Source organism: Canis lupus, chromosome 2 (assembly GCF_003254725.2).
Source record: "Canis lupus dingo isolate Sandy chromosome 2, ASM325472v2, whole genome shotgun sequence".
NCBI lineage: Eukaryota > Metazoa > Chordata > Mammalia > Carnivora > Canidae > Canis > Canis lupus.
Window position 1 is genome coordinate 55,871,165 of NC_064244.1, and position 15,635 is coordinate 55,886,799.

Consider the following 15,635-nt stretch of genomic DNA (forward strand, 5'->3'; position numbering starts at 1 on the left):
AGCTTGGACCGGGGGCGGGGCTTGGACCAGGCGGCGGGGCTTGGATCAGGGGACGGGACAGGGGCGGTGGCGGCGGGGCCTGGGCCTGGGCCTGGGCCTGGCGGGGGCGGGGCTTGGGTCGGGGCTTGGGCCGGGGGCGGGCCCCGAGCTCGGCTGGGGGCGGGGACTGGGCGGAGAGGGCGGGGCGGGGGCGGGGCTGGGAGCAGGAGCAGGGCCGGGGCGGCACCGGGGCCTGGGTCGGGAGCATGGGCGGGGCCGGGGCGGAGGGGGCGGGGCTGGGTGCGGGGCTGGGAGCCGGAGCAGGGCCGGGGCGGCGGCGGGGGCGGGGCCTGGGGCGGGGCCGGATCGGGCGGGGGCGGGGCCTGGCGGGCGGAGGCGGGGCGGGGCGGGGCGGGGCGGGGGCGGGCCCAGCAGCCGCGGGGCAGGCCCGGGCGGGGCGCGCGCTGTCAGCTGACCCCTCCGCCCTGGCGCCGGCGCTTCCTCCCCGGGCTCGGGCCGGAGGTCGGGTCCCGGGCTGCGCGCACCTGCGCCGACCGACCGACGGACGGACCGACCGACGGACGGACCGAGCGAGCGAGCGCGCGCATCCGGGCGGCCATGGGGCCCCGCGGGCTGGGGCTGCTGGCGCTGCTGGCGGCGCTGTCCCCTCGCTCCGCCGCCGCGTCGGGCCCGGCGCTGTGGCCTCTGCCGCTGTCGGTGCGGACGACCCCGCGCGCCCTGCACGTGTCCCGCGAGAACTTCTCCGTCTCCCACGACCCCGGGTCCAGCGCCGGCCCGTCGTGCGCCCTCCTGCAGGAAGCCTTCCGGCGGTGAGCGCTCCGGGGCCCGGCCGGGCCGGGTGGGGGGGCTCGGAGGGGCCTCCTGGGCGCCGGGGGCTCGGGGGCCGCCGGAGGAGGTCTGGGGAGAGCCGCGCCCCCGGGACCCCGCGCCCGGCTGGGCCCCGCACCCCGAAATCCCTCCAAGGAACCGTCGGTCTCCGTGCGGCGCCCTGGCCGAGCTCGGGCCCCCGCCCCGCGGCCCCTCTCGCAGCCGCGTCGCCCCCCGCAGCCCGGACCCCGCGGAGGCCCCCGGGCTCCCCGAGCTGCCCTTGCTCCCCCAGGTTGCGCCTCCTTCCAGCGCACACTGCGGCGTGGTTTTCCCTGCAGGACAGAAGGCAACTGGTGGGGAAAGAAAAAAGCGAAACCAGAGGAACCTGCTGGCCCAGATAGGCCTGGAACGTGAGGTCGGGGTGCAGAGACCCTGCATGGCTTATTTCTCGCCTTCACTTTTGCACTGGACACGGCCACCTTAGACTCGTGCTTCAATGAGCCTTTGGGACTGAATCTGCTAAACCCCATCCAATGGCCAGACTCGGGGTGAAGTAGTAAAACCAAGCCGGCTGGTTGCCTCGGGATACTGAGGAGAAAGGTCATCAGGAAGGAAGGTCGGGGCTAGGAAATCTTTTTAAGAGGCAAACAGGGTGAACACATTTGCATTGGGACTCGGTCTGTAAAATTGTATTTTCCTTCTGTGCCATACCGTCCGTTAAACAAGGACTCAGGAATATGCTTAAAACGATGAGGAGTGTGGCAAGAAGGCGTGGGAGACAAGTTGATGGTGTGATGCCCGAGGCTCGAGTCAGCTGTGAGATGGTTTAAAAACAAGGCTTGGCATTTTGAGGCAGCGCGGGTGATTAGCTGAAATTTGGCTAATTCGTGCCTGGTGTGTGAGGCAGCTGTTGCTAATCATACCCTACATTGTTAGGAAGCAGGTTATAAAGCATCAGCCCGGACGCCTAGGAAGTGAAGGTATTCGGGCGAGCATTCCAGGAACTTAGAGGGGTCAGTGTGGGTGTGGACTGCAGGGATGACAGGGATGTCCCAAGGCACTAGGTGCTGGGGAGCACACAGTCCAGGCCCTAGGTAGGTCAGAGGCTCCTGTCTTCGAAGGGCCCAGCCTACATCACAGACCCTGCTTTCAAATACTATGCATTTTGCAAGCAGAGAGTTTGCTCTGGTGCGTGACAGCTTCCTCAACTTGTAGAGCAGGATCCATCACTCATACATCTTTTTTTTTTTTTTTTTTTTTTTTTTTTACAATGAATAGCTCCATTCCCTCAGCTCCTGAAAGGCAAAATTAACCCCTGGACACCACTGCTTTAGAACCCTTTGAGTTTTCGGTTAGAAGTTTTAATACCCAGGACGAAGGTTTTCCTTATTTGGGACAAGCCAGCACCTAAGTCAGATCTCAGAACTGCTGGCAACTTTAATTTCCTTGTTTGTTTGTTTATTTTAATGTGCTTCACTGTGGTAAATATAGACGATAAAGTTTACCTTCTTAGCCATTTCTGAGTTTATAATTAGTGATCTATTTTTTTTTCAAGATTTTATTCATTTGATAGAGTGTGTGTGCACACCTAGCAGGTGGAGTGACAGGAGAGGGAGAAATAGACTCCCTGCTGAGCAGAGTCCAACGTGGGTCTCCGTCCCAGACCCCTGGGACCACGACCCGAGCCCAAGGTGGATGCTTAACTGAGCCACCCAGGCGCCCCAGCAGTTCAGTGATCTTAATTTTCTGTCTGGTACCCACATACCAGAGAAAGGGGAAATTAAAACAACATTTGAAAGTATCAGAAGACCAAATAAAGCTTCAAAGTAATTCTTTAAATAACATTTTAAATAGATTTTGATAAGCCAGAGAGGTTGTGTATGCTACTTATGTGTAAGAACATCTTGTGTGTTTCCAGAAAAGTAAGGAGAAGTAGGAAAGTTCCAATGAGTCTGGAAGCGTATGGAAGTTAACCAGCGAGAGTGGAAAGGATGAAGGGGCTGAGAGCCCTTCCCGTGGGAAAACTTTGGCAGATTCAGGAGAAAATTAAGATCGCTGAATTGTTGGGGTGCTTGGGTAAATTTTCAAGGCCCTGTTGAGAATTCTGTGGGCTGATGACCTCTTGGAGGGGGGAGTGGTGGTTATATATTAGCTTTTTGGGGAAGATAACAGGAACTGTGACTGAATCAAGCTTAAGCAAGAACAGCTCTTATCTCATACTTGAGGAAGTCCAAAATCAGAGAGGGTTTTAGTTGCCTCGGTGGCTCAGGTGGCTCAGCAGTATCGTTAGGAAATCCATGCTCTTGCCATCTCTGCCATTTTTAGTGTGGCTGCCACCAGTCCAGGTGTCACATACTGAAGAGTGGGGCTCTTGTGGCTCACTTGGTGTGGGAAACCTCTGCCCCCAGCACCCCTGATGGCCCACCTCCTGCTGGTGATCATCGGCTTAGGTACCCAAGAGGGTTGGGATTGCCATTACTGGTTCTTAACAGCAACTTCATACGAGGCACTTGGAAGTGTGGGCATAACTTCTCAAGTTCCCGTGCCTGTATCCCACTCTCAGAGATTCCGAGACGGTCTGGACAGCCCTATTTTCAGAAAGCTCCCCCAGAAAATCCAATGTGCAGTTGGAGTGAGAGCCTGTCATTGGACCAGGTCTGGGTAGCAGGGATTGGAGGGGTCAGCTGCAGGGTCCACGGCCACATATGCATCGAAAATGTGGTTACAGTACTTTAAAAGTTTGTTTGAATTTATTTCTCACACAGATACCATGGCTATATTTTTAATTTGGACAAGTCACAGCGTGGCCCTGCTAAACGTAACAGTGCGGTGGAGTTAAAGCAACTTCTCGTCTCCATTGTCCTTGACTCGGAGTGTGATCTTTACCCCAACGTCACTTCAGATGAGTCCTGTGAGTACCTGTGCAGCGTGAGTGCAGCGTGTTGGGAGCTGCTCGTTCTGGCCTTACGTGCCCCAAATAGGTTCCGTGGCATGAACTATTCTGAGTTCGTGGTCAATGAGTTAAGAAGTTTTAGTTTTAAAATTATCATTAAAGTTTGATGATAAAAGTAAGACCTAGTCATTGTAGAAAATCTTTAAGTGCAGTAAGTGAAGAGGAGGAAAGAAATCGTTCATAACCCCAGTGCTTAGTTAATGACCGTCGCCTTGGCTGTGTTGTTTCTATAGATACGTTTAAATATTATACATAGATTTAAGTATAAACCTATAAAAGGGACACGAGAATGGGGTAATTCTGCTCATGTGGCTTTTGTATTCTGCTCTTTGGCCTAACGTCATAAACATGTATTAAATATTTTTCTGTGACATCATTTTTAGTGCAAGGACTTAATTGGCTAATCCCTTATTTTTGGACATCTAGTAATTTTTTTATTTTGAAGATAAATCTATGCTTATATCCATGATCTCTATTTATAATCTAATTTGATACAAAGATAATGCAGAACGGGGAGTGGGGCGGGGCTATTTCATTTTATAATACAGTCAACATTTACCTATAGGATCCTTTTGTTGCCTAAGACGTTCGGGCCTTTCCCAAATTGTGCAGGAAGGAAATAATTGGGCGGGCCTTTTTCCTGGGCCTCCTGACTAGGAAGAATATGGAACTACAGCAAGGAGGCAAGGGAAGCCACGCGAGGCCGTAGGTGCTAGATCAGTACGCACAGAGCAGACTGTGGGCAGGGCGGAAAGATAGGGGGTAAGAGAGGGGCCACTCCTGTGTCCTCAGACTGCTTAACAGATGGTTGAGTGTATCTCTTCATCCTTTGCGTAGAGATCAGGTTTCTTTCTTTCTTTTTTTTTTTTAAAGATTTAATTTATTTATTCATGAGACGCAGAGACCCAGGCAGAGGGAGAAGCAGGCCCCTGCAGGGAGCCCGATGCAGGACTCGATCCCGGGACCCTGGGGTTACACCCTGGGCCGAAGACAGACGCTCCACCGCTGAGCCCCCCGGTGCCCCGAGATCAGATTTCATAATACATCTCAGAAGAATAAGTACATTTCTCTTCAATTCTCTAGCTGTTCATAGAGAAACAAGATTTTCCGACACCATGTGACATGTGATTTCAGTTGGCAGCACTCAGACCCTTCACGAATTAGGTTTTGTAATCTGAATTGAGACGGAAGTGGTCATTCACTCCCTAAGGAATCTCTGCTGTTAGCAATACTGATGACCTATTGTAAATTGCAGAAAATGGTAGTGTTTTGAAACTGGAGGGTTATAGCTTGTCATCAATTTGGCTTTGCAAACTTCTTTATTCTGAAAGGGAGGCTTCTTAGGACAAGCTGGTTGTGAAATTTTCTCATTTCTCATTAACTAGTCAAGTTTTGAACTAGTTGATAAAATGAACACAGATGCAAATATCAACTGTGGTTCCGGAGTGTGAGAAAATGTTGAAGGAAGTGACAGGTGCTACAGCATCACATATTAAAATGAAATTATTATGCCCTGGGACCCAGAAGTGGACTAGTTTCTGCTGCGGAGAATTAATTGCATGTAACGAGGATGTTCGATGCAGCTTGCTTGGGAGTGAAGAGCCCTGAACAAAACTACGGGTTCATCGGTCCAGGGATGACTGGGTAGACTTCGTGAGCTGGTGCTGAGGACTCCTGTGGAACAGTGAGGAATGAAGGCGCAGAGTGAGAGAGCGAGCTTGGAGAGCCTGAGGTGCACAGAGGCCCCGTGCAGGAGTTGCTGCCGTTAGTGTGTCCACACACGGGGCAGTACTGCGGTCGTTGCACGTCCGTGTGTCAGTGCGCAGGGGGAGGTCTGAGAAGTGTCTTCTGATGAAAGTAAAGGGAGGTGAGTGGGCATCTCAGGCCATTTTAGCCTTACCTGTTTTATTTTTGAAGAATCCTGTCTTGATGCTATTTGTGTGTCCGGTCCTAAACACAGAGTAGTTACAGTTACAGCACAGAGTTACAGTAGTCACAGTAGAGCACAGAGCGGGGTAACTGAGGTCAGGGGTGCCACTCCCACCCCACATCACGGAGGTCGTCGTTGACACCAGTAACTTGGTTTTGAAATAAAACTTGAAATTCTACAGCTTAGGTGTCTGTACGTACAGGACACAGTGTCCTTTTACCTGCTCTGTCTGGGGGTTTTGCATTGAGTTGAATCAGGACCCTTGTTACGATCGGCCGTCAGCTACCGGAAGTGTTTAGCCCGGAGAACACACATGTTAGTGGCTTTTAGGTGACTTGTGGGTGACCATGTCGCACTATTTCTGAGAGACCCCAAAACCATGTGCATTAAAAACTGTTGTGAAACAGCGGCCAGTGAGTCTGGTGGCCGAGAACTTGATGGAGACGGAGAGGAGGCGGGATTAGGCCACAGCCGAGGAGCAGGCCTGCTAGCCCGGCCGCGAGCGCCCTCTGCGCCCCTCCCCAGGGAAGGCCGCCTCGTCAGAGGCTGTCACCCGGGAGGTTGCATGCTTCCTGGCCGTCGGTGGAACCCGCTTCTGGTAGGCGCTGCCAGGTGCCCTGGGAGCCGAGCCGGAGGGCAAGGGCGGCCCCAGCCCGTAGCGGGGCCTTCCCTACTCTATGGCCGGTCCCCTCCGGGCCTCCCCGGGGTCTCGGGGACGGCACAGCCCAGCCAAGTGGCATTCAAGGCCCTGAAGCGTTGCCCCGTGTCCCCCCCCCCCCCCAAGCAGCCGGGAGCCGGAGGAGATGGGCGTGCACTAGTCTGTTGAGGGGCACGAAGCTGAGTGTAGCTCAGGTGAGGTGGCAGGTGTGTCCCGGGGGGTGGGGGGGAACGTGTAGGCTCCATGCTCAACAGGGGTTCCGGCGGGGGTGGGGGGGGGCGCTTGCACCGTTGATCTGAAACCATAGCACGGGGGATCCCCGGGGGGCTCGGTGCCTGCCGTCGGCCCAGGCTGTGATCTCGGGTCCCGGGATTGCGTCCTGAGTTGGGCTCCCTGCGCGGAGTCTGCTTCTCCCTCTGCCTCTGTGTCTCATGAATAAATAAAATCTTTAAAAAAAAAAAAAAAAAAAAAAAAAACCCAACCAAGGAACCATAGCCAAAGTAGGAAGCTCTCTGCCGAGGGTCATGGAGGGAAGCGGGGCTGGGGATTGTTGACCTGCGCCCCTGCTGGCTGGAGGCCGCCTGGGGACAGCGGGGACTGGGCCTCAGGAGCCCACGGGCGTCCCTAGAGAGTACGGCGGCCGAGGGAGGGCCTGCAGTGGGGGGCGGGGATGGTCCCGAGATGAGTCTGTGCTTAAATACATCGCGTGTCACTGAAGGATTAACCACCTTCTCCCCTCATGCAGATAGTTTGGTTGTGAAAGCACCGGTGGCTTTCCTCAAGGCCAACAGAGTGTGGGGAGCATTGCGAGGTAAGTTCTGTGTAGTCCGATTGTCGTTTTCGAGTAAAGATTTGTTTCCATTTGGTGCTTTGGAAAATCAAGCACAGCAGGAGTTTGCTTCCTCGGCCCCTCTGCAGGGGGTGTCGGGTATTCCCAAAATGACTTCCACGGAACGGGGAGAGATCCTTAGGCCTCGCAGGGGACGCGGAGGCGCGTTCGTCCACGAGCGGAGGTCGCTGGCCCCTTGGCTGTGTGTCCACAGGGTCTTCCCGGCCGCTGCGAGTGACCTCGTGCGGGGTGCGGCCTGGCTGGCTGCCTCGCGAGCGCGGTCTCCCCCTAAGAAACGGACTTAGTTTTCACAAACAAAAGGCCCGAATTGATTCCTGAACCTGCCAGGGCAGAAGCACAGAAACAGACTGAGAACATCGCCTGTAAGGCCCGCCTCCACGCAGCGGCCACGGTTCCCGCGGGCGGCCCTGGGAGGGACGCGGGGCCTGAGCTGCTCGGCTCCTCCAAGGGCCTCCTGGGCTCGGTCCTGCTTTTGCTACCGGTTTTCATCGGGACCCCTTGGAGAATGGGTGATTCTGCTTTGGTTTCTGGGCCAGGAATCACTTGATCCTGAGAGTCTTGTGAGGGGACTGGGAGAGCCTTGGCCACAAACCCGGGGTGGGGGGGAGGGGGGGTTGGTCCCCGGGGCTCGCAGACGTGAGCGCAGCCCAGGCGCGGGGAGCAGAGCCGCTCCCTGAGGGGCTGGAGGCAAAGGGTGGGAGGAAACCCCAGAGGCCCCTTCTGGATTTCAGAGCTGGGTCAGAATTTGGGTGTTGGCACATTTCCTTCCACTGTTCAGAAGCTGCTTTCTCTTCCTCTAATTCAAAGAGACTTCCAAGCAGTAGGGCTTTAAAAAAGGAGACTCTTCCTTAATGTGAACGGACCAGGTTCGGGTCCTCGAACACCGGCGGCCTGGGTCTGCTGCGGGCCGGGCGCGAACACGGGGGCCCTTGGCTGAGGATTCCTGAATTTCTGTTCCTGGGGAGGCGGGCCGGCGGCTCTCTCCTCCCCTCTGGTTGCCTTCAGGGTAACGCTGGGCTTGTAAAAGGAGTTCGAAACTCTTGTCTCCTCCTCTGTTTTTTTGGAAAAGTCTGAGAAGAGCTGGTGTTGCTTCCTTAAATGTCCCGTGGCACTCGCCCGCATGGGGGGCAGCCCTGGACCCCTCGGGGGGTGGGGGCGGCTGTGACCAGTGACCTGGCCTCCCGGGCCCAGTGAGCAGAGCTTCCCTCCGGCGTCTTCCCCTCTCGGTCCCAGGAGGGCGTCACACCTGTTGCCTTAATCGCTCAGCTGTCTCTCATGGTCTTTCTGTTCCCGCGGTGTCACTTAGGGCTCCTCCCTCCCTCCTGACCCCCAGGCTGCCTCGAGGGGCGACAAGGGTAAAGGCCCGGCTGCTCCCGCGACTCTGGATCTCGGGTTGTGGGCTCCAGGCCCAGGGTGTGGAGATCAATTAAAAATGAAAATCTTTAGGGACAAAAATCATGGAAAAGTCAAGGGCAGTTGGAGGAACTGGCCCGTAATGTAGTGTATTAAGGAAACAATCCACTTAAGTGAAAAATGCCCGGGACAGAGTCTGCAGCTGTGAGCAAAACATCGTAGGCGTTTACTTGGGCTCTTATTTATAGCTTCATGGTGGCTTGGGACCGTCTCCCCTCTGTTAACTTTCTGTGACCTCTGAAGTTTTGCTATATTTTATCATAAAAATTCTTTTTTATAATGCCATACATTTCCTTGTTAAGTGGTGTTTTGTTGTATTAAATCGCTATTTGTTTTGTGTTTATCATTCAAACAAAACTCAGTGTGTGGGTACAGTGACGGTAAAACGTTTTAATGAAACAAAAGCAACAGGGATGTTTTTAAAAAGCTGAGCTTTGATTTTAGAAAATATGTTAGAAGGTGTAGGTCTAACATTATTTTTAGTTTTATTTGCCTTTTCTCATTATGAGTGTATGTTAGTATAATGCAACTTTTATTGACTCAATCTCATATATAAATTAAGGCAATAAACTATAAATTTTACTCTCCCTAGGTTTAGAGACCTTTAGCCAGTTAATTTATCAAGATTCTTATGGGACTGTAAGTATGATTATTATGTTACTAAATTGTTGGATAGATGTATTACTGTAAAAAAATGTAAAGTCTTTAGTTGTTTATTGCATTTCTTCTTTCCAGATGTTTAACTTCTCTGGTAAATGTAAATTTCCTACTTGTTCTAAGTCTTTTATCCAGTGCTTGCATAAATGTAGGCCTCTTAACTAAGCTCAAGTCAAGAGAAAATTCTAAAGTTAGTTTTATTTTGTTTTCTAGTTTACCATCAACGAGTGCAACATTATTGATTCTCCAAGGTTTCCGCACAGGGGAATTTTAATTGATACAGCTAGACATTTCCTGCCCATTAAGAGTATTCTTGAAACCCTGGTAGGTGATTATTTTATGTCACCCGTTTTCTGTTCTGAAGCTTCGTCCTTTCATGGTGTTACTGTGCGTGGGTTACTGACGCTGCTGTATGGGTGGGAACGGGGCGATTGCCGGTCCTGTACTCGGGCACTGAGCTCTGGAAGGGCTGTTTCCTCCACTGAGAAAGTCAGTGTTAAATATTGGGACTGCCACTTAATTTATTTGAAGTGGCGTAGAAAGGAGGCTGGGCGCTGCCCGTACCTAGGGAGAGGTTCCAAAGGAGCATGGACTTTTCCGATGGTGGGAGTTGGGGGTGAGGCTCCCAGGAACTGTTTCTTCCTGTCTGCTCCTTAGTGGTTCGTGCGCCCCGTCGCCACATGGGCAAGTTCTCCTCCCATGTTCTTCTGCGTCTTCCCTTGATCGCTTATGAACGCACCGTATTATTAGAAAGTGATTTTTACATTTGCATGAATATCCTAAATTTTTTTTCTCCAAAAGACATTATTGTTACTTTTGTGAAAGAAATAAATGCTTGGTGTAAAAAGTTTCAACAAATATGTGGCATAAAATAGGTAGTAATCCCATAATTGCTTTTACCAAAGGTTGACATAAATTTCGGTGTCCCATTTATCTCCTCTTACACTTAAAAATGTAATATATTAACACATAGGACATGGCTTTTTAAAAACCTTGAATGGAATTGCATTTTTTCTACCTCAAAAAAACTTGTTATGGCCATGTTTTTATGAAAAAATATGTAAGGTCTGTATCATCTTTTTTTTTAAATTTTTTTAAAATTTTTATTTATTTATGATAGAGAGAGAGGCAGAGACATAGGCAGAGGGAGAAGCAGACTCCATGCACTGGGAGCCCGATGTGGGATTTGATCTCGGGTCTCCAGGATCGCGCCCTGGGCCAGAGGCAGGCACCAAACCGCTGCGCTACCCAGGGATCCCCTGTATCATCTTTTTAAACAGTTGATTATTATATTTTATATACCATGATGTGAATTTAACCATTCTCATGCTGATGGACACCTAGGTTAATTTATCACAAACAGTCCTGTAGAGTAAGTATTCTAACATTTGCATATTCATCAGGATTATTTCCCAAATATAAATTCTTGCAAGTCAATTTCCGGGCTTAAAAATGGACACACTTTATTTTCGGGGAGATTTTAAATTGTTACATATGATCGGAGTGCCTTTTAGATGTGTGGGAAATATCAGAAAGGGAGACAGAACGTAAAGACTGCTAACTCTGGGAAACGAACTAGGGGTGGTAGAAGGGGAGGAGGGCGGGGGGTGGGAGTGAATGGGTGACGGGCACTGGGGGTTATTCTGTATGTTAGTAAATTGAACACCAATAAAAAATAAATTAAAAAAAAAAAAGATTGCCTTTTAGAGAGGTCGTGCAAGTGGATGCGTGGCCAACGGGGGCACACTTTTGCCATATTGTTTGTTCATCTAATATCTCTGTGTTTTAATTTTCACTTCTGTGATATTTTAGTGAATATAAGCCTCTCTTATTAGATACTTGTGTTTTTAATATTGTAAGCTGCAAATATATTTTCAGTGTCCATTTTTTTTCTTCTGGAATATTGATTCCTTGTTGATATAAGAGCTCTTTAATGTTATATTTGTTTATATATGTATCAGTGATACTTCGGTGTTTGTTTATATATGCTTATCCCTTGTATATTCTTGTGAAGTTTTCCAGATTTTTTTTTTTAAGATTTTATTTATTTATTCATGAGAGACAGAGAGAGAGAGAGAGAGGCAGAGATACAGGCAGAGGGAGAAGCAGGCTCCATGTGGGGACCCGATGTGGGACTCCATCCCGGGACCCGGGGTCACACCCTGAACCGAAGGCGGTGCTAAACTGCTGAGCCACCCAGGCTGCCCACCAGATGTGTTTTTTAAACTATAGTGTCTTTTTCTGTAGAAGTAAATAGTTTTATATGTAGTATAATCTTTCAATCTAACCTTTTATTATTTTTTGTCTTGGGAAGTGAGCTAAGAAAGGACTCCAGAACAAGGATATAAATATAAAAATAACCTCCCAAATTTTCTCTTAATATACTTTTTCAGGGTGAGTGGCTGGCTCAGTTGGTAGAGCATGGGGCTCCTGATCTCAGAGTTGTGGGTTTGAGCCCCACACTGGGTGTAGAGATTACTTAAAAAAAAAAAATGTCAGGGGCATCTGAGGGGCTCAGTGGTTGAGTGTCTGCCTTCGGCTCAGGGCGTGACCCTGGGGTCCTAGGATTGAGTCCTGCATCGGGCTCCCTGCAGGGAGCCTGCTTCTCCCTTTGCCTGTGTCTCTGCCTCTCTCTCTGTGTCTCTCATGAATAAATAAATAAAATCTTTTAAAGAAAAAAAAAAGTAGGAAAAATATATTTTTTAAACATTTTCTTTTATTTTTTATTTATTTTTTTTTAGATTTTTATTTAATCTAAATGATCATGCTGTCATCTACAGACCTCATTCTTTGATCAGTTGTTCTAATCAGGTCCTTTGTAAATTCAGTGTCTAATCTGGGATCAGGTGTTGAGTTTGTCATGTCTCTTTAGCACCTACAGTTTGGTACTATTTATCTCCCTTGTCTTTCAAAACCATGACATTTTTGAAGAGTTTAGCTCAGTCACTTTGTAGAATGCACTTCAGCCTGTGTTTTTACATGAGTAGATTCAGGTCACACATTCTGGCAGGAATAAGACAAAAGTGATGCCATGTTCTCTCCACGGCAGGTGGCACCTTCTTTATTCCATCACCGGTAATGTTAACAGCCAGGATGTTGACACAGGTCATCCGCCAGGTTTCTCACTGTGAAGTCAACTTAAAAGTATCTTGGATTGGGGCCCCAGGGGCTCAGTCGGTAAGGGTCTGCCTTAGGCTCAGGTCTGGATCCCGGGCTTCTGGGATTGAGCCCCATGTCGGGCCCCTGCTCAGTGAGGAGTCTCCTTGTCCCTCTCCCTCTGCCCCTCCCTTGGTTCGTGCCTGCTCCCTCTCACATAAAATCTTAAAAAAAAAAAAAAAAAAAAAGTCCCCCAAAATGTATTTCGTATTTGTTAATAAAAAAAAAAGTCGGTGTGGGATCCCTGGGTGGCGCAGCGGTTTGGCGCCTGCCTTTGGCCCGGGGCACGATCCTGGAGACCCGGGATCGAGTCCCACGTCGGGCTCCCGGTGCATGGAGCCTGCTTCTCCCTCTGCCTGTGTCTCTGCCTCTCTCTCTCTCTGTGACTATCATAAATAAATAAAAGTTAAAAAAAAATTAAAAAAAAAAAAAAAAAGTCGGTGTCTTGCAGGTGGTATTTTGAGATGACGGAAGCTTGTTCTTCAGGCCGCGTTCCTCCGCTGGCCTTAGCATCCCCCCGGGGTCCTGCCTGGCCACTTAGCGCTGGGGCGGCCGCCAGGGGCTGGGTTCCCCGAAAGGGAGGTGCCGCGTCCAAAGGCATTTTCCTGTGAGGTGGAGCCTCGCTCGAGGTCCGCGTTTTCATCAGTAGGTGCTCGGGGCCTTTACCGAGGGCTGCGGGCCGCTCCTGGCCCTGTTGGCAGCTTGTGCCGCCGCCGCCCAGGTCGGGCCTCGCGCCGCATTCTCGGGAGGTGCTCTCGGCCCGTGACCTTCCGCACCCATCGTCTCTCTTTCCCGGTCCTGGAGCCACTCTTCTCCCAGGAACCCATGCAGCGGTGCGAGAGGCGGGGGCCTGAAACCTGGGCCGCGGGGACCCCTGCCTGCCCCCCCCCCCCCCGCCCCCGGCGCGCAGGCCACAGCAGGGACCCCACTGCACCTCCACGAACACACGCACACATTTGCCTTTTCTAACACCCGAGCTCCGTTTGTTCCTGTCACTATTATTGAGCTATTAACTAGTGTGCAGCGGCCTGGCAGCTCCCGGGCACAGCCTGTGGCTCCAGCAGCGCCGCTGCCGTCCTTCCCGCCGCTTGTCACCCTGTCACCCTGTCACCCGCGGCTGTTCCGGCCTCGACCTCCCTCCCTGCTGCGCTGTGGGCTCCGCGTCGTCCACGTGTCAAGGCCTAAGTCTGTGTGTCTCTGTCTCCTCTAGCTGCTTGGACTCCCAGGCGTCCTCCGGGTTCAGGGGCTGCTGTCTTGCAGGTTCTTTGTTCACTGGTTTTGTTGTGGGGATTCGGCGCAGAAGGGCAGTCGTGGGCACTCGTCACTCTCCGACCTGCTTCTCTTGGCCTCTTACCTTCTGGGCCCTTCCGTGTTGTTGCAAAGGGCAAAATCTCATGCTTTTCCGTAGCTGATTTTCCACTGTGTGACTGCGTATAAGCACGTGCTACATCTTGTTCATCCACTCGTCCCGCCGCGGACGCTGGCTGCTTCCGTGGCCCGGCCGCTGCGAGCAACGCGGGACAAACACCGAAGGCTGCAGAGGGGTTTTCAAATGAGTGTTTTTGTTTTCTTCGGGGAAACCACTAGTGGCATTACTGGATCATATGGTAATTCTGTTTTTGATTTTTTGAGGACACTCCCCATCCCACAGTGACAGCACCGGTGTACATGGCTAGTAGCAAGGCACAAGGGTTTCTTCTTTTTCTCCTCATGTTCCATATCCAACCCTTGTTATTTCTTGTCTTTTTTATCTTAGCCATTCTGAAGAGTGTCAGCTGATACCTCATTGTAGTTCTGATTTGCATTTCCCTGAGGAATGATGTTGAGCACCTCTTCGTGTGTCTATCGGCCATATGCAGATCTTCTTTGGAAAAATATCTCTTCAGGTCCTCTGCCCATTTTTAATTGGATTATTGGGGGGTTTTTGCTGTTGTATAACTTTATATATTTTGGATATTAACCCGTTATGGGATATATTATTTGCAAGTATCTTTTCCCATTCAGCAGCTCACCTTTTTGTTTTGTCGGTGGCTCCCTTCACTGTGCAAAAGCTTTTAATTCTGGTGTAGGCCCAGTAGTTTTGTTTTTGTTTCCCTTGCCCAGTGAGTCATATCCAGCAAGATGTTGCTCATGCTGAGGCCAAACAGATTACTGCCCATGTTTTTTTTCCAGGATTTTTATGGCTTCAGGTCTCCCACGTAGGTTTTTAATCCATTTTGAGTTTATTATTTGTGTATGGCATAAGAATGTGATCCAGTTTCATTCTTTTGCATGTGGGGGGGCCCAGCTGTCCCAACACCATTCATTGAAGATTGTCTTTTCCCCGTTGTATGTTCCTGCCTCTGCCTCCTCCTCCATAGACTAATTGACCTGTTTCTGGGCTGTCTGCTCTTTTCCACAGATTCGTGTCTGCTTTTGTGCCAGTATCATGGTGCGATCCCTACAGCTTTGTAGTATATTTTGAAATCTGGGATTGTGATACTACCAGCTTTGGCCTTTCTCAAGATTATTTTGGCTCTTCAGGGACTCTTGTGGTTCCGTACAGATTCTAGAATTAATGTTTTACTTCTGTGAAAAATGCTTTTGGTATTTTGATGGGGATTGAACTGATTCTGTAAATTGCTTTCTGTAGTGTGGACATTTTAACGGTACGAATTCTTGCAGTCTGTGAGCCTGGGCTATCTTGCCACTTGCTCATGTTGTCCTCAATTTCCTTCATCAATACTTTATAGTTTTCAGAATATAGGCCTTTTTTCTCCCCTCATTGGTTATTTCTAGGTTATTTTATTCTTTTTGAAGCTGTTGTTAAGTGGGGTTGTTTTTTCCCTTTCTGCCATTTCATTATTAGTGTATAGAAATGCAACAGATTTCTGTACATTAACTTCCTATCCTGCAACTTTGTTTTTTGGTGGAGCCTATGGTGGACATATAAATATCATGTCATCTGCAAGCTGTGAGTTTTACTTCTTCCTTACCAATTTGGATGTCTTTTATTGTCCGCTTGCAGCAGCTGGGATCTCCTATACCTTGTTGAATAAAAGTGGGGAGAGTGGGCATCCTTGTCTTGCTCCTGACCTTTGAGGAAGAGCTCTCTCAGTTTTCCACCATTAAGGATGATGCTAGTTGTGCATTTTTCATATATGGCTTTTATTATGTTGAGGTGTGTTCCCTCTATACCCACCTTGTTGAGAGTTTTTATCATGATTGGATA

The 15,635-nt window shown here is 50.2% G+C and overlaps 1 protein-coding gene across 1 annotated transcript in view; it reads left to right on the forward strand.

The window, feature by feature from the left end:
• Positions 1 to 416: 416 nt before the first annotated feature.
• HEXB (hexosaminidase subunit beta) overlaps positions 417 to 15,635 on the forward strand; it is a 29,272-nt gene continuing 14,053 nt past the window's right edge. Inside the window, exons 1-5 of the mRNA XM_025448023.3 lie at positions 417 to 809; positions 3,573 to 3,718; positions 7,094 to 7,159; positions 9,204 to 9,250; positions 9,482 to 9,592. Of these exons, the coding sequence (XP_025303808.1) occupies positions 598 to 809; positions 3,573 to 3,718; positions 7,094 to 7,159; positions 9,204 to 9,250; positions 9,482 to 9,592 (582 nt within the window). The 5' untranslated portion in view covers positions 417 to 597. The remainder of the gene's footprint in view (positions 810 to 3,572; positions 3,719 to 7,093; positions 7,160 to 9,203; positions 9,251 to 9,481; positions 9,593 to 15,635) is intronic.